A 27609-nucleotide genomic window follows, 5' to 3' on the forward strand; every position below is an offset into this window, starting at 1 on the left:
CCATCCTAACCAGCAAGTACAAAACTCTGAGTGCAAAGTCCAGTATTGGAAAAAAGTGAAAGTTTCATAACAGAGTATGGCTAGGTCATTAGTTCAAGCACTCTGAGCCTTACCAGTGCTTATAAGTATGCCTGTGTAATGTCATAAATTCACATAATCTCTGAAATCTAATTTTTTAAAACAGAATTTTGCATGCATGTATACTTTTATGGGTGCCATCATCCTTTATGGCATCTAGTATTTGTGAAACAATTTGGGTGCTTGAGAATAAATTTATAAAATTTATAAAATAAATTTATAGGTCTGGGAAGGTGGCTCAGTGGTAGAGTGGTTGCCTCGCATGCATGATGCCCTGGGTTCGATTCCTCAGCACCACATAAACAGAAAAAGCCAGAAGTGGCGCTGTGGCTCAAGTAGTAGAGCACTAGCCTTGAGCTGAAGAGCAGCCAGGCCCAGAGTTCAAGCCCCATGACCGACAAAAAATTCAATCAAATAAATTTATATAAACAATATTTCCTCATTTTCTTATAAGAAAGATATTTCATATTTGTAGATATAGTGTGATTCAAGTTTTGGAAAGGAATTGGAATCCTAATGTAATGTTATATCACTTTTAACCATATTTGGATATATCCATGTTCACACTAGTAGGACGATTATTATTTCATTATCTCCAAGTATCTGGTTAAGTCAAAAGTAGTTCACTTATTCCCATGAAACTCAGCTGATGGTTGACGTGTTTATTGACAAGTGTTTTGTGCTGTATGGTCTTAGAATTGAAATTCTGCATGTCAGATACTATGCCAGATACTATGTTCTATACAAATGAAATTTGTAGAAATCTGAAATGTGCTCTTTAACTGTTTGGGAAATGTTTAACATTTTGATGGAAATAGTCTAAAATATATCATATGGCATTAGTTGGAAAAAAAAAAAGAGCATGCTTAAAATAACCTTTTCCTGGTGACTTTAAATCCTTATTGTGACCTGAACTCACTGCTGATGCTACCCACCCAGTGATGGCATGCTACTGCAGTAAATGGCTGTCATTTGAGCTTTCAAGTTTTTAGGCTAGTTTTATCATTTCCTCTGTGTTTTCTTTCAGCAACAAATAGAGATATGACCTTATACCTTCCAAGCGTTTTTTGTTCCGTATACTAGGAATCAAAGAAACCAAGCATTTGACAATTTTCTCTTTAATGGGCTTTGAATGTGGGCTGCAAAGGTCTATCTCTCTTATAAAATGAACTGGCTTTGAGAGAGTTATTTTCTTCTTCAGAGCCCTCAGTTTTATGGCTATTGAGCAAGCAGGGACACTAGTTCTGTATTATAATGCAAAAGAGGTTGTGGAGGATCCTTTATACTGAGAACATCTATAAGTAGAATAATGGAGTTTTCTACAATGAGGTTTTCATAATTTTTTTGAATTTTAAATAATTCAATGCATTAAACAATATAGTTAGTGCCTCTATGGGAGAAAAGAACACACTAGCTTAGTCAATATCATTTTTACAGTCATTTTTATCAGAAAACAAGAAAACCATATTAAAGTATTTGTACAGTTACTGCACTGAGAACAAATCACCAAGAATACTTGTGTGCCACATACTGGAAACACAATGCCACAGATATACAGACACACTTTCGTATACATAAAGTATATGAAACCAGTTTTTTAAACTAGGTAGTATTGTATTGTTTGATGTTAAACAGTTAGTTGGGCCTATACATACACCATTGTAATTAACAAGATGAACATGAACATGAACAGTGATAATAGTTATGTTGACAATGAGTATGAACTTGGAAATGTGAAACCAAGGAAACGTGGTTCAATGGACTTATCAGAACATATCAAAGGCAAAGTGGCATTTTTTCTTTTCTTCTTTTTCTTTTTGTTGGTCGTGGGGTTTGAACTCTGGGCCTGGGCGCTGTCCCTCAGCTCTTCAGCTCAAGGCTAGCACACAACCACTTGAGCCACAGTGCCACTTCTGGCTTTTTCTGCTTATGCGGTGCTGAGGAATTGAACCTAGGGCCTTATGCATGCAAGGTAAGCACTCTACCACGGAGCCACCTTTCCAGCTCATAAGGGGGCATTTTCTAAAGGATTAATTTATTTTAGTAACCACCTTGTATGCGACTAGTGTGGAAAAGAGCTCTCCTGGTAGCACGGGCTCACCAGTGTTTTTTTTTTTCTTTTTGTAAAAGCCAGGCCAAGGTGTTTCTGATGATTTTTCTCCTGTGCTCACTTGGATTGAACATGTACCAAGCATGGCCCAGTGTTTGAGTGACAGCTCAGAGTGAGCCTACTCCAACCATCAGGGTTCATCTCAGCTCATGTTGCTGTAATTAACATAGCCATCATCATCCCTCCCATGCATCTTGACCTATAATTTTCTCTTGGAAAGTTGGTTTCAATGGAACAGAAGCCATTGCTTCAAAAAGGTCAATGGTATAATGCAATCCTATTGATTTTGCCATGATATTATGGGATAAACTTCCAAGAAGAATGGAATTGTTGTTTCTAATTGCAGTTTTCCTATTGAAATCATGTTCTCCTAGAACTCCAAAACAATGCTTTTATGGGAAAGGAACGAAAAAATCCTCTTCAGGACAGCAAGCTGGAAATGTGGCACAGGGCACAGGCATACAAACATGTATGCACACATATACACACAGATAATTTATGCAATTATGGCTTGACACAATAGCCTAACAACATGTTTTGAGCACTCCCCCATCTACATACATAAAGCATGTGTTGACAACAAATTCCCATTTATGTACTGGCTACTCAAAAACATTTTCCATGACACTTAAATATATAAGATTTCTGTCTGAACTATGCATGGTAATATGGTGGGCTTTTTACCCAATCACATAAGTTTACAGAATCGTATATTTGATTCCAGCATGTTGAGATTAACTTTCCAGCTATTATTTTTAGGCTAATAGGAATATTAAGAACTACTTCAATTGACCACACAGCACAGGAAGTAAATGTGTATCTTAAACACAAATCACACACACACACACACACACACACACACACACACACACACACACACACACACACACACACACACAAACAGCCAGAGAACATTCTTCTGGAAATTCTCAGGAATACTTTGTACATCTCAAGTTATTTATTTATTATTTGCCAGTCTTAGGGCTTAAACTTAGGGCCTGGGCGCCGTCTCTGTACCACTTGAGCCACAGCAACATTTCCAGTTTGAGTGCTTAATTGGAGTTAAATATCTCGTGGACTTTCTTGCCTTCTGGGCTGGCTTCAAACTGTGATTCTCAGATCTCAGCTTCCTAAATACCTAGGATGACAGACATGAGTCACCAGTACCCAGGTCAATTTAGTTATTGTAAAAGAAGTGGAGTCATTTGATAAACTGCATCAAGTCCCAGAGGAAATTACATTAATGCCTCTTTGTAAAAAGTGTTTGTGTCTTTCTGCAATTTGTTACCTTGGCAGGTAAAGGAACTTTGATCATGAATGTACATTGGAAATCCATCAGTGATGGCTTACATTGCATTTCTGACTGATCTATAGCCTGGTCCAATGCAGATTTAACAATGATTCCACATTTTGGTATTTTAAAAGAGCAGGAGGAAGAAGAACAGAGGTATATGCCATTGCAATTAAAATATTTTTTTTCAAATAATAATAACACCCTCCCTTGAAAAAAAAAGAAAAAGAAGGAAGGAAAACAAAAGTTAATAAACCTAAATTTCTTGACTGAAATATTCTGGTAAAGTTTCTAAATAAGGATTCATATTCATAACGGTTAGAGCAGCATTCAAAACATATTTGTTCTTTTCATACTCCTAAATAAGGTACATTAAAAACTTCTGATATAGTACTATCTTATGTGCCTGCAAGCATTCTACTTGCTCCAAAATTGTTTAACAAAGATCAAAACACTTCTCCATACAGTTATGCAATTAGATAAATGAAATGGATACTTTGGTATCTGTACTGTGATAAAATAACTTAGTCATATTATCATAATTTTGGAATGTAGCATGCCTTTCCAAAATACCATGTTTTAAGTCAGGACACAGCAATTTAATTTAATAAGTCTTAAATGCATTTCAGAAGCCCACATTGAATACAAATATTCACTTATTTAGAGAAAAAAGAACATCAGTAACTGGAAAGCAAAAGCCAGAGTGAGAATGAGACACCTAGTTAGAAAGGACAGGAAACACAGCCACAGACACCACCACCACCACCATAAGAATACAACCACCACCAGTCTCCTTTTTGGAAAATCCTAAGAATATGTCACTCATCTAATGAAATGTGCAAAGTGGGAGGATTTGAAGAATCTTCTGATTCTGAGCCATTTCTAAGCAAGGTATCTCAACGAGGCTCACTTTGTGACATATTGTTATTAATATTATTTGTTGTTGGTCATGGGGCTTGAACTCTAGGCCTGGGTGCTGTCCCTGAGCTCTTCAGCTCAAGGCTAGTGTTCTACCTCTTGAGCCACAGCGCCACTTCCAGTTTTGTTGTAGTTTATTGGAGAGAAGGGTGCCATGTACTTTTCTGCACCTGCTGGCTTTGAACCATGATCCTCAGATCTCAGCCTCCTGAGTAGCTAGGATTACAGGTGTGAGCCACTGGCACTTGGCTGACATATTAATTTTACGGAAGACAACACAAAATCAATCTTTAGAACCACTATTGTGGCAAAAATAGGAATACAATTGTAATTTGTAGAGTTAAATAAGTGCAAGGGATTCCATCTTATCCTTTTTACTTTCTAAAATAGCCAAAGACTAGAACCATCCAAGAATAAAATGACAGTTATGAAACTGATTCAGTTTCATTTATAATATTCATGGGTGAATATGATTAACAAGGATAGATTTGCAATTGGGGTGCATCAGATGATGGTAAAACACATTTTTAGCTTTTTGTAGCCATGAAAACTGGTCCATTGCCTGGGGTCAGGGAGGAATGAAAATTCCCTGTGAAGCATAATGCCAATTCAACCGAACTCAGATATTGCCATTTTCCAGGAGGGGCCAATGTTGTAGAAATAATGAGGGACATTACTCTTTTTTTTTTTTTTGTCTGTCATGGGGCCTGAACTCTGGGCCTGGGCGCTGTCCCTGAGATCTTCAGCTCAAGGCTAGCGCTCTACCACTTGGGCCTCAGTGCCACTTCTGGGACATTACTCCTAACACTGGTATTGTACTAGCCACAGGGAAGTAGACCCACAAAGAACATGGAACTATTTAAAGAAGTGCAGGATAGGAGTGTGAGTTCTTCAACTTTTCAATATACAAACCTCTATTTACTGCAGAAGATATACAGGACTAGGAGAATGGCTTCATTGAGATTTTCTATTTTACTCTCAACTAATTTAATGATGAGAAATCTGATTTAAAAAGTTGTACGTGTGTGTGTGTGTGTGTGTGTGTGTGTGTGTGTGTGTGTGTGTGTGTGTGTGTTTAATGGGAGCTTAATTCCCTTAGAAAAAACATAGATTATGCCTTCTGATTAGTGACTATTTTCCTTTATCTTTGGTTAAAAGTGAATTGTTTTGGCTGAGATGATTACTTCTGAATATTGAATATAAAATTGATCCAGGAGACATTTTAGTTTGGGTTCAGATCAAGAACAGTGGGGAGGTGGGAAGGGAAGGGATAGTAGGGGAAAAACAAAGGAGGAGGTAACAATGTGCGATAGGAAATGTACTCATTACCTTACTCATGTAACTGTAACCTCTGTCTACAGTATTCTTACAATAAAATATATATACCAAAAAAAGAAACATTCAATACTTAAAAAAACAATGAGTAACTTTTTTCTTTTCTTTTCTTTTTTTGTCAGTCGTGGGGCGTGAACTCTGGGCCTGGGCGCTGTCCCTCAGCTCTTCAGCTCAAGGCTAATGCCCTACCACTTGAGCCACAGCATCACTTCTAGCTTTTTTCTGCTTATGTGGTGCTGAGGAATCGAACCCAGGGCCTTATGCATGCAAGGCAAGCACTCTACCACTGAGCCACCTTCCCAGCCCAACAGTGAGTAGTTTTTTTTTTCTATGTGCTTTTCTCTTTATTTTTGTACCTTTTTTATTGTAAAAATGCTGTACAGAGGGGTTACAGTTACATGAGCAAGGTAATGAGTACATTTCCTATTGAGCATTGTTTCCTCCTCTTTTGTTTTCCCCCTACCATCCCTTCCCTTCCCACCTCCCCAAATCCTGTCTCCCCTGGGCCCGGAGCTGTAAAGTTCGTTTTCAACACAGTATCTTGTACATCTCATTATTACAATAGGTCAACCTGTATCCTTATTTTAGCATTTTGTTATTTCTTTTCCCCTCTGCAAATTAGAAAAATGTATATATAAGATACAGGGCACCAACATTAAAAACAGTGAAAATAGGGGTTATACTGTGGGTGAGGAACATACAAAGCAACAAAAAAATCACATGGTACATTATAAACATGTTAAAACAATAGCAAGAAAGTAAAAAGATATTTTTGTCCCTATCTCAGGGTTCATTTCACTTAACATCATCTTATATGGCCATTTGTATATAGCTTTTGGCCTTTCGGCTTGTCCAACACATGTACTAGTTATTGCAAATAAGGGAAACCATAAAAATTTTTAAAAAAAGAAAATTATATTAAGTGAAATAAGCCAGGCCCCCCAAAAAACAGTGAGTAGTTTTAAGGAGAAACAAATATTAACAATAATAAGATCCTTAATAACTAAAGGGATAAACCTTATGAAAAGCAATATGAAGGTGGGGGAGAGGAATTACTGGGTTTCTATACTACAAGAAAAATAATGGTAAATTTTGGACTGCTCTTTTCCACAGCGGCCCTGTAACCACTTTATTCAAGTTATACTTAAATGTTAAAATGATCTTTTGGAAATTAAAAAATAAAACAGTAGTAATAAGAAAACATATATATATATATATATATAAACACATATATCTTTTATATGATCAATCACAAGGTATTTCTGAGTGCTTATCTACTTCCATTTTACCTGTGAGATATGGTATATCAGTATCCAGAGCTGATTCATCTGTCCTCTCATTCTTTCCAGCTATCTCCTGCTCCCAGAATATCCCATCCTTTCAGGCCCTCATCATAAATAAACTATGTACATTCACTGAAGATTCATTCATATTTTAGAACAAGGTAACAGTTTTACTCACTGGGTGTGGGTATGTGTGGCTGCACATGTGCATATGTGTGCAATCTCAACGTTCTTTGGCTGCCTCCAGTATTGTTTTGGTCCTGCCTTGTCCAGGCTCACAAGAGCGGATGGTGTGCCTCTGCTCCCAAACTTGTGTTCAGCGATGTCTCAGTTGGTAGCTTGAAATCAGCCATGATGACAAGAGCTAATTTTATATCATGGAAGTAGATAGGTGCTACAAATGAGTTGCTTTGTTTTACCTGGTCGCCAAATTTCTTCCCAGCATAGTGCAGAAGAGTTTAAGCATCAGGGCGGGGAGGAGAGCGAGGGGAGGTATTTGGTCATGGTTGCCACACCAGGCTCTTCTCTCAGAGATATTTCTATTTGGTAGCCACACAAGTGATACCAAATAGTAAATCATCTGAAATTATCTCCAGGATAGGGTAGCTGGCTTCCTCCGGTGGACACTGGAGAATGGCGAGTCCCCTATAGGTACGAGGCATCTCCTAGTCACTTGGTCATTCTTCAGGAAGTGTCCCACCGCTGCTGTGCTGGGTGCTCACTGCTCAGTGCTCACTGCTTGCAGCCATGGGCCTACTAAGCAGCTTCCTTCGCTTCCACCTTCCCTCCTCACATTTTGATACAATAAAAGAGCCAACAAAATTGAGGTCACTGGCAAAAGAGTTTGAACTTTTGAATGATTTTTATTAAACACCATTAGTCTACACTGCACAGTTAATGAAACAGCAAAGCTCCAATTTCAGAATGATTGAGCATGGATCTGAAGAGCAGTTCAGGGTCCCCTAAGCCAATGTGAGCACTATGAGTGATTCGTTAACACTTCATTTCCGAAGCAGGAAGGGGTATGAACTGCAGTCTGGCCTCCCGGGGCTTCCCCACCCCCCACCCCCACCCCCCACCCCCCTGTGTCCTCCCCACAATGCAGTATTCTTTATTTGTTGAAAGATTACAGAGAAAATGCGATGGACTTGGTAAAGAGGATTCTGGATTTGTGAGGAGGAGAATGGAAAGGGAGCTAATACTTTTTCTTTTGCTGGAAATATCAGATGGTAGGACTAATATCTGAGACCAGCTTGTCTGCTGAGTCTCTTGCCAGAGTAAATGTTGATTACCAATACACAGATGCCATTTCTGTTGTTGGAGTTTGCTAACACCAAAGAGAAAATGAATCTGAGTTTAATTATGAGAATAAGGCTGGCTGTGCGAGTGGAAATGAGAAACAACAACAGCAACAACAAGAACGACGACGACAAAGAATTTAGTCTGCCAGTCGTAACACAACACAGACAACTGGCTCAAGTATTTTCCCCCAACAGAATAGAATTTGAGGGCACTGAATGGACCCATCTGTTGGACATTGTGTAGCTATCTCACCTTGCCACACATTTTTCTCAATGGGGCTAGTGCTGCTCTAAGCAAGCAGTTCATTCTTTACTGAGTATCATACCCAGTGATCCAGTTTGGTTTTGCCACCTGCTAAACCATGCAGGTGAATTTTCTCATGTCTGTTGAGAAGTAAGATGGGGGCTGCCCTCTCACAACTCTCAAGTATGCCTTCAGAAATACTTTCCAGCTTCCGACTCCAACTTGAGATTCTGGGATGCGAATTTGGATGAAACAAGTTCTGATTCAGGAACGATATGATAGAACAAGAATCTTTCCGATGTAGACCAAATCCAGTACATTTTGCGATGCCAAGTCCAAATGGAAGTCCATCCATTTGGAAATGCAACAAAACACATCTTAACCAATGGTTTCTACCTTTTACAACTTGTTCTGAAAATGTGTACAAGGCATCCCAAGTTCAAGTCTTTTAAAAGGAGCAATAGCTAATCTGCTTTTCCAATTTTGTCCTCTGAAGATAAATCTACTAGTACGTTCCCAATGAGATTATTATTAACAGTCTATGGGCTGGCTAACAACATGCTTACAGCTAAATTCTACCCCAAGGACCACACTAGTAAACTCTTCTCAAATTAACCCTACCTACCAAACTCAGATAGTAATATGACGAAACCACTAAAAAATCCAAAACTAATTAAAAACACAAAGCCAAGCCAACATTATAACACAAACTTGTCAGACTCTTTGCGGTTGGAGCTTGAGTGACAAATGAAGGCATAGTGGTGGCCCAACCTGGGTCACATGGCAGGGCGAAGAGTATTCCTTATCTTTGCTCAAATAGAACTGCTTGTTACTCTGCCCATTCCCTTACCTTCACATGTTTTTAAGACATGTCTCTCCAAGCCTCCACCAAGGTCTAGAGGCACAATCTTTCACTACCATCCGCCTGTCTTTTTTTCCTTCCCACAAACTGGCACACTGAAGAGATTCACTTAACAAAACATCTCAATCCCTCAACCTCTCAAATAGCTGCACACTACGGATGCACATCAGCCTGTACAAGGTAATTAACAGAGTGCCTAAAAAACAGCAACATTCCTTGGTCATGAAACAAATGATGCCTCATTTCCAGGAATAGGAAAGGTAATGCTTCCTCCATGTTTAATTGGTGTCTAAGCCACATTTAAAATGGGTCTACTAAGTAATCAGGTGAAATTCCAGAGCTCAACTGTCAGATTTGATATAATCATGCTGCTGATTTGGCACACACTCAGCCATCACAGATGACAGCGAATCCTCTTGCCTCCCTGTTGTATGTATGTAGATACAACACGCTGTTGAAACTGGAGCTATCAATCTTTTATCCATGGGGCAATGTATTTGTTTCTCTGGAAACTGCCCCTGGTCTTTTAATTTGTCGTTACGGGAGATTGGATTTCAAGGAGAATCTATTCCTAAGTCCATGATGGTCTAAGATCATGGTCGAGATTGAACTTACAAGTCAAGCCAGTAGTCTTCATTAGAAAGTAATAGCCAGGTAGTATACCTGGCAAGCCATGGATAATAGAGAACTTGAGTCACTGCAAAGTCATCAGCTTAGTTTTGATATGTGAAACCCACTTCGGGGGTTTAGAGTCTCTCATAGTTTCCTTTTCCTCATTTAGGAGGCTGAGCAAAGATTCAGCTTTCACTTGTATGTGAGTACATGTGTCTGGGTGTATGTATGTGCAAGTGTAAGGATTGTTGTTGAGACTGTAAACAAAAAGCTCAACCATGTTGGGAGCGTTAAAAGTGCAGGGTTAGCTGCTGGGATGCTCCCATCAGCCACATTAGCAACATGGCATTTGCCATTGAAGTAGAACTTTTACCACCTTATACAACAAAGGGCTTTAGACTCAAAGATGACCAGAACAGAGCTCACATCTGGCTCTTTTGCAACTGGGAACATATCTAACCTTGACAATGATTGTGCAGTGATCACCTGCTGCTCCCATCACAGATCTGCATGACTTGCTTTAGAAATCATACAAGTTTGCATCTTTCATGTGCATATCTATTATTCATCTGGTCATAACTCAGTGAACAGAATTCAACAACTCAGCAGATTAAAGGCTACATGGAATTATATGCCAGCAGGTAATTATAAGTAACTAATGCATGGCTAGTGTTTACTACAGTGTGGGATTCTTCTGATGGGCTGGAACACCAAAGATGATATTTACATGGTGATGTTTAGGGGCATAAGATGAATGGAGAGGATCATAAGGAGGGAATATATTTATAATTTTAAAAAGAAATGGTCCAAATTAGGTGAACAGGTCTCAATAATCAGGGTTCTTTCTAAGCAAAGCACTCCAGGGTGAAGCACGACCCCAACTCAGTTTTTTAACGTTAGTAACTACTTACAGAGTTTGGAGTTTTCTTTGGACTTTGCATGGGAATTATTCACTCAAAAAAATCAGTGGTTGTATTTCATTCAAAAGCTAATGAGCTAAAAAAAAAAGGGAAAAGAAAAAAGAAGAAAGAAAAGTGTAGAAAAAATAACCTCCTAAAATAGAAAATGTGGATAATTATTGAGGAAGTTAGGTTCAGTTCTGAAACTTCTACGAATCAAATTATATATTATGACTTCTAGGTAGTAGTAGTAGTAATTGATTCTTGTTTGTAGACATATGAGCAAAACACAGTTTAAAATCCTGCCTCTTGACTGCAAAGGAGGCAGAGGTGCGAAATCCGTGTCAGATGTTTTCCAGTCCTGTCGCATCTCCCAACTTAAGATAAATGTAGCATTTTGGCTACTAAGGCATGTATCTACCAAGCTGCTCCTGAGGAGGACAGTTTGGCACAAAGGGATTCCAGGTGAGGATATAAGCTTCAAAAATATTTGCAGTATGTGAAGTTAAAAAATATTTGTGCCAGCTGATGCCTAAAGTAGTCTAAATAAATGTTGCACTTCCTTTCCATCATTAAAATCTTTTCTTCAAAAATAAGGAATTAGAAATAGGATGCTAACCAAAGCCCTCTGTGAGGCATAGCATCATTTCAGGAGTATCATTACTGTGTTCTTTTTTTCCCCCTTGATATGCTGCTTGATTTTATGATGTTGCTATAACATCTAACTGGGGGTGGGATTAACAACAAAAATTCTCACCAGAAGGTGTAATATGTGGGAACCACAGAAGTTGAACAGTGGATTCGGAAATACATTCTTATCTGGATATAATGCTATAGTTTGGGGGGGCATAGCTACTGCTGAAAATCTTTGCAAGGTCCCTCTTGTACAAGTTTTCATTGGCATATCAAATCACTTATTCCAATGCTCAGGGACCCATTATTGTCACAATTGCTTCCCATTCATTGTGTTGGGCAGTGTGACCTTAAAATAATATTGTAGGGACTATCGTTTCCATAAAGATGTCAGGATCTGAGAGATGCATACCAAAAACTCAAAGGTAATAAAACATAACAAGGCTTTCAAGTTGTAGTGTCCACTTACAATGACTTCAGTTTTTCACAGATATCAAAAGAAACATAAAAAAAAAAAAACAAACACAACCAAAGAGAACTATCCCAGATGCTTGAGGTTCCACCAGTGACCATCAGTACGCTGGTAGAGGTAGAGTGATGGGCAGTGATGCTAGACATAGGAGAGCACCCACTACAACAAATGGGCATCGATGCGCAGCCAACACAGTCCCTGGCGAACGTAGCGGACAAGATTGGTCATGCTGCTGTGCTGGGTCAGGGGCCCCATCAATGTGTCCAGATCGCCAAAGAATTCTGAAAAGCAGAGCAATCCTGGGTGAGTAGTTCAAATAACACCTTGGAAATATGCACCAAGTGAAGAAACTGTCTTTACATCACACCACAATAATATGCACAGTGGAAAAGGTATCCACTTGTTAATCCATCTGTTCATTCATTCAACAAAAACTAATAGAGTGCTTTCTAAGGGAAAAAAATTCCACATGCATGTCAAGCACTATTATGTTAATCTTCATGGAGCTCCAAAGAACTCAGAAGCATGAATAGCATTTGTATTGCTGTGATTAATTAAACAAAATCTCTTTAAATCTGTTAATTCATTGTAAGTTTTACAAAATCATTACATATTTCATAGGTTATATATTTTTACACTATATATTTTATAGCATATTCCTGAAGTACATTATAATCCTCTGGAAGTTTGTTTTACATACATCCATATATATAAAATATATAAGTATTTGCCTGCATATTTATATAAGTTTATATATAACATGTTATTTACATATTAAAATGCATGCATCATTTACACCTTTAAATGTATTCAAATATATTTTATATTATATAATGAGCACATAGCCTACAAATTCATATTTAGAAACCAGACCATATACACAAAAAGATCCTTTCAGATATCACATAGCATTTAATATCTGATATCAACTGTGTTTCCTTCTATGTACTATAAAAATACATTTTCCTCTTGTTAAAATGAACTGAGTCTACTGATTTTTCTTGGCATGCTGCAGATGAAGCCAGTGACTCTGAATAGCAAATATAGTCACCAGCATACAACCAAATAACTCTTGGAAGAATCTTATATAAAAAGTCTTACAACCGATTACTTTAGGGCTGGAAAATGACCTACAAGTATCTTGTACCTAGCAAGTCCCTCCACCTCTCTAGATAGGAATGTTAAGTATGTCCAGCTAGCCAGGTTCCTGTGGCTCATGCCTGTAATCCTATCTACTCAGGAGGCTGAGATCTGAGGATTGTAGTTTGAAGCCAGCCTAGGCAGAAAAGTCACCATGGGACTCTTATTTCCAATTAACCATGTAAAAACTGGAAGTGGTTCTGTGGCTCAAAATGGTAAAGCACTAGCCTTGAGCAAAAGTGCCCAGGGACAGTGCCCAGGCCCTGAATTCAAGCCCCACAATGGAAAAAAAAAAAAAGAATGCCCAGCGGATTTCTACTGGATGACTGGGGAAAGGTACAGTCATGAGAGGCTACCTACTGGTTGTGTAGAATATTACAATGTGTATCTTGGGTGAGATGCGTATATGGGAAATCTCTGTGATGTTTAAGAAGTAGCTAGGAATCTCTTTGTCATACTTGAGTTTGCTTGTCTTATATTTGGTTATGAGTGGGCTCTGTAGCTGGAGTCTTCTTTGTTAGCTTCCCCCAAAGAGAGAGTCTGGGGCAGATGAAAGATGGAAATATAGTGTGTCCTATATTGGTTGGTATATATGCTCTGGCCTTCTTAGAAAGCAATTTCCATGCATGGTTTATATATGCCTGATTGCTTGGCAGATGGTATTTCAGTAAAACAATGCATTTATTCTTCCTGTTATGTGTAACATATGGGCTCCTTCAGGAGGTATCAACTTCATTTGATTATGGCATACTTTTTAACCTGTGCTATGCAATAAAAGTAATTTTTGCTAAAAGGACTATATTGTTTCTGGCATCTAAAATATTTCCTTAGGTAATATAATAGCAAGGAAAATATTAAAGGACCTAGTCCATGTTGGATAGATGTAAGCTTCATAGAAAGTCTGAATACTCTCTGGGAGTTCTGTGAGTTTTTTTTTGACATCCTTATCTAGACACTCAGGTCACCATTTTAGTGATGTCTTCAAGAAATAGGATGTGTAGCTGTGGAAAGTAGAGAGCAAGGCTGCTACACCAAAGATCAAAGGACAGCATTAGTCCCATTGGACAATTTTGACACCACAATTTTCTGCAATAGCTATCTGGAACTGCATGGGTGGGCAGGCATGAGGCAAGGGTATTGGTCCTTTACTGAGAGACTACATCTAATCCATCTCCATGACACAATTGTGTAGAAAAAAGTACAAGGACACAGTTGTCTACCGTGGGATATAGGGCTCCTACCAAAGAGAAACTCCTTAGTTCTGAGATTTCTATCTGCACAAACCAGATGCGAGAAGAATCCTCAAATCTAAGCAGATCAGAAATAACCTGTGTGGGAAACTCAGGCCAATGAGGAGAATATTTCAAACTAGAAGCTTTTTCTAGTCCACTGAAAACCCAGTGTCAGCATTAGTGGGATGAATCCTCTATGTTGTAGAATAATGAAGTTGTTTTGATTCAACATTAGGCAGAGAATTTAGCAAGTCCTTGACAGGCTGTGCTAATGACAAGATTAGCATCATTTCACCCTAACATCAGCACAACCACAATGTCACTTCTGAAAAGGCATGCAGTTAATTTAGAATGAATTACTTTAACAGGTTTGAAAATGGATGCAATTATAAAGAAAATCCATAAATATCGAATGACCCTCAAGTTACCAATAGAAAATATGACAAAGTGGCGCCAAAATAGCTAGATAAATCTTAACATGCCTATGTCTTTGCCTGAAATTTTAGAACTCTTGGATGGGCTTGATTGTGTGGGTCAGTTTCCTCTGAGTTTTCAGATGTCTACGAAGCCAGACAAGGCAAAATTGCCCTTGCTGAGATAATTGAGTTCAAGATCCTACCAAAGAGCTCAGAGGACCTGCTTCTAATCTTGCTTCCTAGATGTGCAATGCACCCTATTGGTAAAGAGTTGAGAATGTAGAATCAGGAATTTCTACATTCAGTTCCTGCTTCTAGCAAACACTGAAAGTTCTGCTATCATAGGCGAGTTTCTTAACCTCATAGAAACTCAGTTTCTTCATCTATACAATAGGGAAAAATGAATAAGAGATGACAAAGAAGAAAGCTAATAGTTTAGTTCCTAAGAGACAAACAGATGTAACCAATATATGTACTCATTCCCAGAGTCTGTATAAGTTTGAGGCTAGGTTCTGGATCAAAGTCTCAAATTTTGAGATGTGCTTTAATATATATTATGTACACCAAATAGTACAGAGCAAAGAAAGAGGGCAGTTATTTGTAGATCTTGCAGGCAATATTTTATGCCACATGCTTTACATATTTCATCCCTTTGTGGTGGTTTCACCATCATCTTTGTCATGATCATCTATATTATATTTATTATATAAGTGAAAAACTAGGAAGTAATTCATGGATTGTAGTAAGTTATAAAGTTACTTATAAAATGGTGCATGACTCGGGCACAGTTCAAACTTAAATTAGTACAAAGTTTGCATCCTTCCTTCCTATTCTAATGGGATTCTTTTCCCACATGTTCTTTGGCACTGTGGCAAGGAGAAGGGGTTGGAAAGTCTGTGCTTCATGGTATATGCCATGCATTGGGGGAAGCACTCCTAAGACTTAGAGTATACACTTTGAGGTGAGAAGAGGAATAATCTGAAATGCTGGTGCATTTGTGGCTAGAGAAGGGACTGCCTTTGCAGTGAGGACACTGAAGCTTAGGAGGACAATTGGGCCCGGAGGCCCATAACTTTCTTCTTGTTCAAATCCCTAGGAACTTTCATCTTCACATATGTGGCTTACATCCTCCACCTAGTCCCCAAGTTCATTTCATAAAGCTCAAACCAGAGAGGAAGCTAGTATCTCCACATTACTACGCACGTATTTCTACCACTATAGCTTGCTTGTCATGTTTTTGGGCTCTGATCTAGAAAAGCCCACATCTGTCCCCACATTGACAGTCTATGATTGCTGGGCTAGAAGCAGTCATGTCCAGTGACTGTGTACAACTATACAAAAGTGTGGTTTTGTAATAGCTTCAATAGCTAAGGTCTCAGATGGCAGCATGAGTCACTAATGATTATTGACTAAATTTCTGGTGAAGCAGAGCCCCCTTTGCATTTGTTCTCTGACAAACCTCCCATGTTCCCTTTTTCCAGCTTCCTACACACATGAAATAGTAGCTGAGCTTTGCTCCTTATTGCAAGTGGAAGCTACAGCATCATGTATTCAAGTGCAGTTGATCATGGTAATGGAGACAGATGACCTCAGATCCACCTTACTTCTCAACAACAAAAAAGAGAGAAATTAATTTCATAGAAGCCAACAGCATCTTCATGTGCCAACCATATTTCTTGCATTTGCTTCTATTTGTCTGTGTTGATCTTTGGCACAAAGTGAAATGCAGAAATATTTGCCAAAACATCATTGTTCCGATTACTTAAAACTGTAAAAGGGAACAAAATTTCCAGCTTTCATTTTCACTCTCTCAGTACAAATAGGTCACTGTGTCAGCCCTGAGCTCAACTCCTCTCATCTAAGACCTGGAAATGAGACTGCAAGATAAAAGACTACCAAGAACAACTCAACTCTTCCAAGCCCGGGTAACTCCATGTCCGTCTGTGAGCAGTGGGGAGAGCAGATGAGCATACCTTTGTTCTCTCTTGTCAGTTTGTCGGCCATGTCCCAGTGTTCATAGCCCCGCAGCACATTGCTTGTGATGTTGACATGGCTAGCAGCCATGTGGTGAATGCGCTGGGGAATGGTGACAGGGCCGTTGTTGCAGTTCCCCATTGCGTTGATTGGAGAGACGTTGTGGAGAGACACAGGGGATGGCGTGTTCCTGAAGGAGGGAAAGAGGTGGGGCTTGTTAGATTGGCAGGGAAGAGGGCCAGCAAGCTTCCAGGCCTCCCTCATCGCACTGGGATCTCCTCAGACTACCAGTTGTCAAAGTGATCCCAGTATGGGAGATGTAACTGGTGGAGAGCAGCTGTTCCCCAATTCCAATGTTCCTGTCCACAATATATCCTAGACTTTTCTCCAGAGGCTCTGGTATAGAAATAGATGATCATTATAACAGACCCACCTCATCAATGTTAGACTGGAGAATGAGCCCATTCTCATTTTCTAACCTGAAACACTAAAATCCTCACTGCCTCTGACAATCATGGAGGGCTCCATACACAGTGCTGTATTTGCTCCCAAATACCAGGAAAAGCCATCTGGATCTTTCAGTGTCATTACGTTGGTTCACATGTGTAGCCTTTATGTTGAACATATCTGACAAGTGACAGTGTTTTCGAGAGAGAAACAAATCTGAGCTCTGATTTCTCTACCTGCTGCTAGAACAACAACTGGCAGTTAGAAAACACTTGATGTGCAATAGTGTTTTGTGGAAACAAAAGTGACTATTTTTTTCATTATTTTTTGGATTAGGTCTAGTATTTTGGGGGTAGGCAACCTCAGACCACAATCCTGCTACTTACCACCAAGTGGCTGCCTGGTTTTCTTTTCTTTTTATTGTAAAGATACTGTACAGAGGCGTTACAGTTATATGAGTAAAGAGTATATTTCCTATTGAGCATTGTTACCCCCTCTTTTGTTTTTCCCCTACCATCCCATCTCTCCCACCTCCCCAACTCCTCCCTCCCCCTCCCTCTGAAGTTGTAAAGTTCGTTTTCAATATAATGCCTTGTACATCTCATTGTTACAATGGGTCCACCTGTATCCTTGTTGCAACATTTGAATACAATTACAATGACCAAAATATAGTTCTTAAAGCCCTCCAGGGCAAGGGGCAGTATTAGGGAAGCAGGGGGGAATGCAGGAAGCCGAATCTCTTTAGATATGGCACAGATGTGTGCTGTTAATTGGTGACTGTTCATCTGCACGCTGCTTTGTAAAGAGAAGCCTTCAGAGTTCCTACTTTATGCAGTAATGTTTTTGGACATGGGTTTTTTTTTTACTTGGGATATGTTTTTATTTCAGAAGTTCAGTGTTCAATGGAACATTGTTTTTAACAGAGAAAATGGTATAAGACAAGTACTCTCGTTGGCATTCCCATCCATGGATTTTTATTAAATTCTTCAACATCGATTACCTGCTGGCTGCACACAGCATGGAGATAAATTTTCTCCCAAGGTCTGGGTTTAGGTTGCCTGCTGCAGGCCCTTCTAGGAACATTCTTGAATGTCTGGGTGACTTCCTGTGCACAGGAGCAACATCTGTGTGTCCCTCATTTACTTTCCTCCTCAGTCATACGTCAAATGATTTTTAGGGCACTTTACCCATTTTATCAGGAAGACAAACACTTTAAGGATGTGAAAAATGGGGAGTCAGGTGTTATAATATACACCTGTAATCTCAGCTACTTGAACAGGAAGATTCCCTGAGCTAGGAGTGTGACATCATCCTGAGCAACACAGTGAGACCCTGTCTCTAAATCAAGAGGAGTAAATAAGCAATAAAAGTGGTGAAAAACTTTATCTAGGACTCCTAGAATCTGTATGATAGAAAGAAACTCTTCTCTACCCCAGCACATTAACAAAGAGCCCTAGTTCATTCCTGCTCTCACCGTCCCCTTACCAGTTGCTGGTGTTGGCAGCCCTATATTTGCAGAGTTGTGACTGTGCTTCTACACCTGCTCACAGAATGACTGTACACCCTGTTGGGTAACACATCCATTTGATTTGAGAGAATAGCAATCACATGTGCTAAAATGCTGAAGTGCTGCTCACTGGCTCCAAGAGCAGTGGGAACAATTACCGCTGAAATCCTCTCCTGCAGATTAGTACAGACTGTGCCCACAGCCACAGGGAACATGTGTGCCAATGGTATGTATGTTCTGGCATGCTCTGGTGTGAGAGGGAAGGTGGAGTGTCACACTATCTCTGTACTTCTGTGACTTAGGAGTAGAATAGTGAGAATATTCTTGTTCTGTTTTTAATGTGGAGGCATTTTTAACTGAAAATTATTATCTTTAAGTAGTTGTACAAAGGAGGTGCCATTTAACAAAGACGTTTATTGATACAAGGCATCTTGATCGGTGCTGTCATCTCCTTCAACATTCTCACCTCTCTTTGAGCCACCTGTTCCCTTACTTTTTCTTAATTATGAAGTATACATTATAATTTTTTACTTCTTGATACAATGATGGATTCTCAAGGCAGGACTGAGTGGGGGAGAAATCTAAGTTAAGGGATTACAGTAGAGAAAGGGTAGTTGAGAGCACCCCCCCCCAATCAAACAAACAGTGAATGCTGTTTTGTTGGTATGATGGGTTGTAAATACTATTTTCGAGTCCTTTGCCCCAGTAGTGGTCATTAAGTTCTGTCAATTTATGTAAGAGAGGAATATGTTCTCATTTGTAATGTCTAGAAAAAGGGACAAAGCTGTCAAGTGCCACAAATGTTGAAAAAAGGTCCACACAGTTGTTTAATCCCAAGAGACTTGGCTTCCAGCTCCAGCCCTGCCCCCAAATTGCTGTGTGCCACCATGCATGTCCCTTCTTCTTGTTCAGTGTTACATTCCTACCTTGAATTAAAAGATTGATTTCATAACTTCCAATCATGTCCATAGGATCCAAGTGGTAACATTGATCAAGATATATTGTTTCTATAAACTGACATGTTGAATTAAAAATGCTTTCTACCAGTACTTAATATAAAAAAGAAGAAACTAATGGAAAACCAATATTGTCTCTACCTCACTTATCTTAAAATGCTTTTTTGCACTTACATATGGAAGCTAAAACAACTGTTCATGTTCTTATACTAAATTCTATGATTTGATGCTGATAAGTTGATCTATATATCACATTGTGCTAATGAAAGGGAAATATTAAAGATTCATAAGAAATAATGATTGTGGAAAAGACAGAGGGCTAGAGCAGAGTTCACGTGTCTTGCTATATTAATTCACTCGGCCCACACCAGAGCTCAGTCTGCATGTCCATTGATAGGTATTGTCCTTTCCTCCACACTTCCAAGGTACACAGCAATGAGCATGCACACAGTAGCACATGCTTCCTACCACTTCCACTTGATCATCCTCATCCAACCTGCTATCCTCCTCACCTTATAACTAAGATCGGTCTCTTGTTTTACTTTGAACTTATCTGCCAAACCTTGTCCTCTTCTCTCTCTAGGAAGATATATCCCCCAAATATTTGCATGGCTTGTTCCACATTGTCCTTCTCTAATAAACCTGTTCATGACTCTATCACTGTTCTTTCTCCTCTCTCCATTAGACCTTATTGTTCCCTTTATTTCTACTCCATTCCTATCACTAACCATCATCTAGTGTGTGTGTGTGTGTGTGTGTGTGTGTGTGTGTGTGTGTGTGTGTGTGTGTGTGTGTAAAGGGCCTGGCACTGTGTCTCATATGAAGTAGACACAGTAAACATTTGATGATTGAAATGGTGGATGACCAGCCATTTGAAATAGAACACACAGTTTAATAAAGGATAAAAGCCCACTACTTTCTGGCATTTTACAGTAAATATCAAGAGATGCGTAGATCAAGAGCTTTAAGAGTTCTGGATGTAGGATCCTTATGTTTTCCACTAAAAAAGAAAATGTCACTAATAGCTGTAGCCACCATTTGCTGATAACCTACTATGCAGCATGCATAGCTTTCATCCATCCATCAGCATTATGTCTAATCCTCCCCACAAGGAAAATTCTGCAAGGAAATTTCTGCTGCCTATTGTCTCATATATGATAAAAATGGCCTCAGAAAAGCAGTTCAGCTCTTTCCTAGGTGTCACACAGAACATCAGCCAAAGAACCAGGATTTGACAGCCTATCTGTTTCTCTCCAAAACCTATTCTCCTTCCACTCTACTATGTTACTCCATCTTATTATCTACTCGACTAAAGATTTCACTTGAGTTGTATTCATTTTCACCTTTGTGTCCACATCCACACTGGTTCTTTTCTAGTACTCTCTCAGGTTTGTGTATGTCATCTGTGTCCCCACCAGCAACAGTCCTCTATAAGTATGTTGTGCATGTGGGTGTTTTTTTTTTAACTTATTTATATTTTCATGGTACTGGCATCCACGTTTGAGACTTGTAAGCTGGCATTCTAACACTTGAACCACATCTCTTTTTTGCTGGTTTAGCTGCTCCTCTAATGTAATAGGGGATTATAAGCTTTCCTTGCTCAGGCTAGCCACAAACATCAGCCTTCCACTCCCAGCCCCCAAGAATTTAAGATTACAATGTGAGCCACTGGTGCCTAAGGTAGGAGATGTTTTCCTTTTTACTTAACCTGAATGATCCCTCCAGTGAGTTTCATACTTTTCATTCTTTGGACTGGTCAGTGTCTCCAAAGTGTGGAGGTATCCCTTCTTACACCTTCAATACAATACTGATAGTTTTCTGTTTACTAAAATAGCTCTTCTGAAGACCTCAAACGGCCTCTTTGTTTCCAACATCAGTTGCCTTCCTTGCTTTATTTCTTTCTATTGTCTCTTCATGACACTGGAGATTTTTGTCCAGGGTTTTTAAATTCTCTATATCATGCCTTTCTATTTTCAACACTATGGATCTGTAAATTCAGGTCATCTCCTATTCCTATATGGCTTCTGAGCTACAGATAGTTGGAGAAGTAAATTTGCAATATATTTGATGAGAATGATAATTAAATTTGAACTCTAATTAAGAAAATTTATATTTAAAAAAGAATTCCATTCTATGCATTAATAAACTTGCTTTTCAAAAATGTACTTAACTAATTTTATTTTTATTTTTTAATTTTTATTGTAAAGGTGATGTACAGAGGGGTTATACTTATATAAGATAATGGGTGCATTTCTTTTTGAATAGTGTTACTCACCCTCATTTCTCCCACTTCCCCCTGACTCCTCTCTCCCCCAAGTTGTAAAGTTCATTTCCAACATAGTGTCTAGTGATATCACTGTTGCATTGGTTCACTCTTTATCTCACCGTTTCTGTGATTCTCCTTCCCTTTCTTAAATCAGCTAAACTTATATACAAGACAAAGTGTACAGAAATTTAAAAAAATGACAATAGGGTATAAACCAAAGGAAAAAAGAAAGAGTAAAGAAATAACTGCAAGTAGTACGTTATAAAAATCTGTTCCCATTTCTTGGAATTCATTTTGATAAAGTTCAACAACCCCATTAATAAGTGGGCTAAAGACTTAAAGAGAAACTTCTCTAAAGAAATACAAATGGCTAATAGATACATGAAGAAATGTTCAACATCTCTGGCCATCAAAGAAATGCAAATCAAAATAGCATTGAGATTCTACCTCACCCAAGTTAGAATGGCCAATATCAAAACTAATAATCATAGATGTTGGTGGGGATGTAGTCAAAAGGGAATACTGTTGATGGGAATATACACTTGTTCAACCACTTTGGAATGCAGTATGGAGGGTCCTCAAAAAACTAAACCTAGAGCTTCCTATTACCCAGCAATCTCATGCCTGGGCATTTACCCAAATAAGACCACATAAATAAGACCACATTAAAGCTACCAGCACAACTATGCTCATTACAGCATTATTTACCATAGCTAACATAAGGAATCAACCCAGATGCTCCCAGTGAATGATTGGATCAAGAAAATGTGGTCTGTATACACAATGAAATTCCATCAGAAAGAGTGACATTGCCCCATTTGTAAGGAAATAGGAAGATTCGGAAGAAAAAAAAATCATTAAGCGAAGCGAGCCAGACCTAAAGAAACACAGGCTATGTGGCTTCCCTCATTTGTAGTAATTAGAATATGTCTATGATGTTCTTAGTAGAGGATCACCATGGCTCAATAGTTAGGTGTATATAACTACAGAAAATGAAGCTTATCAAAATGTATTTCAAGAAATAGAAACACAAGATTTTTATAATGTAGTGTTAATTAAATTTATAGTTTGAATTTCATCAATAATGATGTTGCGATTTTTTCTTAAATCCTTCTAGATATTAGCCTTGCTTATAGCTTTGATCCCACAAAGCTCAAAATACGAAATGTGTAGTTTCTTTTTTAATAAGTGTTTTACTGTGAAAATACCGTTCAGAAGGGTTACAATTACATGAGCAAGGTAATGAGTACATTTCTTATCAAGCATTGTTGCCTCCTCCTTTTTTTCCACTGCCATCCCTCCCTTCCCATTTCCACGACTGTATCCCCCCCCCCCACTAAAGTTGTAAGGTTCATTTTTCAACATAGCATCTTATACATTTCATTGTTGCAATGGATCCACCTGTATCCCTATTTAAACACTTTGTTTTTTGCCTTCCCCTCCCCAAATTATACCAACATCAAATACAGTGAAAGCAGGGGTTATACCGTGGGGGAGGGACATAGAAAACAACAAAGAAATCACCTTATAAATACGTTAGAAACAATAGCAAGAAAGATAAAAACCACTTGTAGTTTCTTAATCCCTGACCTATACAAAGGAAATTTTCCTTCTCTTTCATACTAGTTTTCTGGACGTTCTTCTCCCAGTTGTGTTAGAGAGTAGATCCTGAGAGTCTATTGTCAACCCTTTTCTTATCTGTCCACATATTGTCCTGTGTTCTTGTTCATGAATAAGATGGCCAGGATCACCTTTACTCATGAACAATTGGCTTTCCAATCACGAGCCTGCCAAGAAGAAGGTGTTGTGAAAGATCTTTGATGGGGCCTCCCATCCTCATTCACTGGTAAACTAGACTTGTTTACAGACAAGGGGACTTCTCAGGTCTTGCAGGAAGGCCTGACCTGTTCCTTTGTGCTTCCACAACATGCTTATTTACACTGGTAGCCTCCCTTCACAGACTGTGCTCTTCTGTGCTCAATTCTGTGTTCCTACTTGTCATATGGGGCCTGGTACAGAGCAGTTGTACATGAAGCATTAGTTGAATGAATAGAGTAGACCTTTTGGAATTGTCCCATTCTAAGATCAATACCTTACCGAAGAGTCTACTTTCTTTAGACAGAAACTGCTTTGAAACATCATTTCATGGGGCTTTTAATGTGAGTTTACAAGTTTAGAATGTATTTAAGTTCTATTATTTTTGAACTAAAACATGATTTTTTTTCTAAGTGGCCCTTTAACAATTGTTTACCTGACTGACCCTTCCTTTGCTTCATTCTATGCTTAGACAGAATGGCTCTCCCTTAGCTTTCAGTGGTTATTTTTGTTCTCTGAACTTCTACAGAGAAGTGTTCTTTCCCATTTTTCACCAATATAAGTGCTTCCTTTCAATACAGTATTTGAATTAATGTGTAGTTTTAATGGCTCTGTTCCTTCATGCTGGACATTTTTAGGATCTCAAAGTATACTTCACTGTCACACTGCTTTTGGAGTATGCTTTGTATCTATTTAGAAAGTATTTTACTCTTGAAGAAAGTGTTTTGATCACAGATGCAAAGATTTTGAGATGATGAAATATTGAAAAATCAGCTTAGAATCATAAAACAAGCTATTAGTGAACTTGTATTGGTCACAGACATCTAATTTCTCTTCCTACTAATTGTGGGAAGGGAGCTTGGAGATTTGAGAATCAGACAAGACACAGGAAAGTTAGCCAACAAATCAAGGTACCTTGATGGATTGTGGTGGTGACAGAGGTGGGATTCATCTCCTTAGTATGCCTCGTCTCTTTGGTAGGCCATACAAGGTCTACTTCCTTCATTTCAGAGATAGAAAACCAATCCTAGAGGACAAAGTGCTACATAGCTTCTCTTGTGGATTTAGGGCAATCTTGGGTTCAAATCAGTGTTTCCTCCTAACTTCCACTGCATTGCTGTGGAGCCTGGCTGAGGCTCACAGATTGCTGCAAGCCTGGGAGAGTTCACGGAGTCTTAGATTGACATTAGAATAGATGCTTTCATATTTCAGGTCAGGGTATTTTAGCATTAATATAAAAATCACCACAAAGGCTCAGATAATTGGCGGACTAAGTGGCTTCACATTTTCAGTTCTATTATGCCTTTGGTTTTATTAAGCAGCACTTACTATATATCAATGAATATTTCATTGGTCTTTCATTACTGAGTGAATCATTGACAAATCACTGCAGTGGAATTAACTTTACCCAGCCTCCCTGAAATGGCTTGGTGCTTGCCATCTCATTAACACATATTTTTATGGCCATAATTTGGCTTAAAGATCAAATAGTGAGTGAGAGAATGTGGAGCCACATTATTTTAAACTTTTCTGTCTTCCCCTCATCTGAAACCTGGCTAGAATTCTAAGTGTGCAAGAATAAATATAGTCTTAGAATTGACCTTCATTATTAAATTGTCAATGCAAAATATTTGGGGCTTATTCAGTTATTTTCATGAAAAAGAAATTGTTTGAAAGATACTTACTTTCCATTGCCTACCCATGGAGACTGTATCTGAGCAACTTTGGAAGCATTTTGCTGAAAGAAAAAGAAAAAGGGAAATAAGGACATCTATTTTGTGTTTTTATTAATTCAGAAACAGATGGAAGTGTGATTTCGAGTACATTAATATTGATTGCAGCATTTTGGGATGTAGAGCTGAGATGTATATGCACGTCAGCACACCACGACACACACTCGATGAAAATAGCTGGTTAGGATAATTAGTGGGCTCCAATCAGGACCATGAAAGTCACTTGATGAAAGATCTTATATACTAAAAGGCCCAGTGAAATCAGACTCGGTTTTCCAAGAAGTGGTTTAATTATCCTCATCTAAAATTTATTCTGCAAAACAAGCTCTTCAAACTATAAGTAAGCTTTTCACCTTTAACTCCAGTTGCAAACTTTCTTTCTGGGCTACAAGTTAAGCTGTGATTTCTCATATCCCAGCAATGTGTCAGAACTGAACCATATTTTTTGTTCATGTGTTTGTTTTCAGTAATCATCTTGATTTGCTACCTTAGTGTGCAGATTTTTATGACTGACAATTTTCCCTGTGTAGCATTGCAACTGATCCAGAGGTCCACTGCATTGGAACATGGGATGGTAAACATTTTTCTCTTCCTCTGATAGAACTGGGTTGGTTTAAAAAGATTGTCTTCTCGTAGTTGTATAGCCATACACTGACATTTAGACAAGACAGGGAATGGGCTGATTGCCACAGCCTCATGATAGACAAGATAGAGATTAGAATTATTGCAACAGCCTCATGATGCAGGAGGTCAAGCGGTACAGGTGGCCAGGACACCCATGGCACTGGGCTAGTTAGGCCTGCTTATGGCATTCATGGCCAGCTGATGCACTCCAACTGTCTCTTGGCCTCTAGGTGACTAGTTGAGCCCCATTTTCCCAAGAGGTATTAAAGAGACTCAGCATTTTTAGGAGTCAAGCATGAATGAAATACTTCTCTGGAGGAACATGCATTCTACAGTCTCTCATTTGAATCTTAAAGAATCTCAACACACAGGTGAATGAGTTAGCATGTTTGGTCTTTTGTCATGCCTGAAAGTTACACGGGACATGCTATCGGGCACAGAAGCTAGCCCTGTGGCTACCATATTGGGAATGTAAGAGAAGCAGCAGTATCACATGGGAACATTCTAGCAGTGCACATTCTTCTCAGGTCCTGCCCAGATAATCACATTCTTCCACATGGAGCCCGGTACTTTGGTTACAAAAGTCCTCTTGGGCATTGTATTGCCCAGTGAAGATTATCAAACACCTCCTTGGTACAGCACAAATAAAGAGCAGAAAGATGAAGGGATGGGAAGCTGTTGTAGGTGACTCCTTTTACGCACGTGATCAGTAGCTGTATGGCATTATGCCTATATCACACAGTAGCTGGGAATGTGGGTCATCTGTCCAATTGAGTCACAGTGCTGTCACAAGAGTTGCACACTGCTACACTTTGAATATTTCATAAAAGGCCAGGCTTTGCTTCATTCCAAACAACTGCATTGGTCCAAGTTAGCCAGGAGGTCTTATGTACTTGGCAACAGGCATCATTTTCTTTTGAGATATAGCCAAAAAAAGGGAGACGTGAATCTCCCAACTCTAAATGATGGCTCGTGTTGGAAGGAAAAAGCAGTGTTGGAAGGTGCTGTGGATAAGCTTAGCACCAAACTACTGCTTGCCATTTTGATCTGAGTCCACTCTCAATTTATATATATATATATATAAATTTGTAAACTAAAATACTAGCTCCTGGAAGATGGCTTTATATGTCTGTCCATTTATTTTGGTGAACAAGACAATCAATTGTCTGAAATCACAAAACACTACACGGTAAGATTGTTCATGGAGAAAAGTCTTTTAGGGGTGTAGATGTCCATCCCCAGCTAGGATGGCCACAGCAACTCCCCTCAATGCTGAAGAATTCCTGGGCTGTCCTCTTCTTTAGGAAGATGGGATATACCCACAGCCACTACTTCTGCCCACTTTGAAGGGAGCAGCGCAGAACATCGCCTGCCTACAACCAGGAGGCTACTGAGTGCCATATGGTCAATCCATGAAATCGTCAAAGGATTGCTGAGCCCCAGAACAGAGATGCAATGACC

General features: G+C 39.0%; 1 protein-coding gene across 5 annotated transcripts in view; it reads right to left on the bottom strand.

Moving 5' to 3' along the window:
- Nucleotides 1–8110: 8110 nt before the first annotated feature.
- The window catches only part of Aff2 (ALF transcription elongation factor 2), a 484064-nt gene continuing 464565 nt past the window's right edge, over nt 8111–27609 (bottom strand). For all 5 annotated transcript variants that reach the window (XM_070039611.1, XM_070039608.1, XM_070039612.1 and 2 more), the window contains 3 exons: nt 25477–25529; nt 16800–16990; nt 8111–12319 (listed from right to left, as the gene is read on the bottom strand). In XM_070039611.1, coding sequence (XP_069895712.1) covers nt 12198–12319; nt 16800–16990; nt 25477–25529 — 366 coding nt within the window. In that variant the 3' untranslated portion in view covers nt 8111–12197. The remainder of the gene's footprint in view (nt 12320–16799; nt 16991–25476; nt 25530–27609) is intronic.

This window comes from Dipodomys merriami, unplaced genomic scaffold (genome assembly GCF_024711535.1).
Source record: "Dipodomys merriami isolate MVZ:Mamm:240054 unplaced genomic scaffold, mDipMer1.0.p SCAF_3, whole genome shotgun sequence".
NCBI classification, from domain to species: Eukaryota; Metazoa; Chordata; class Mammalia; order Rodentia; family Heteromyidae; genus Dipodomys; species Dipodomys merriami.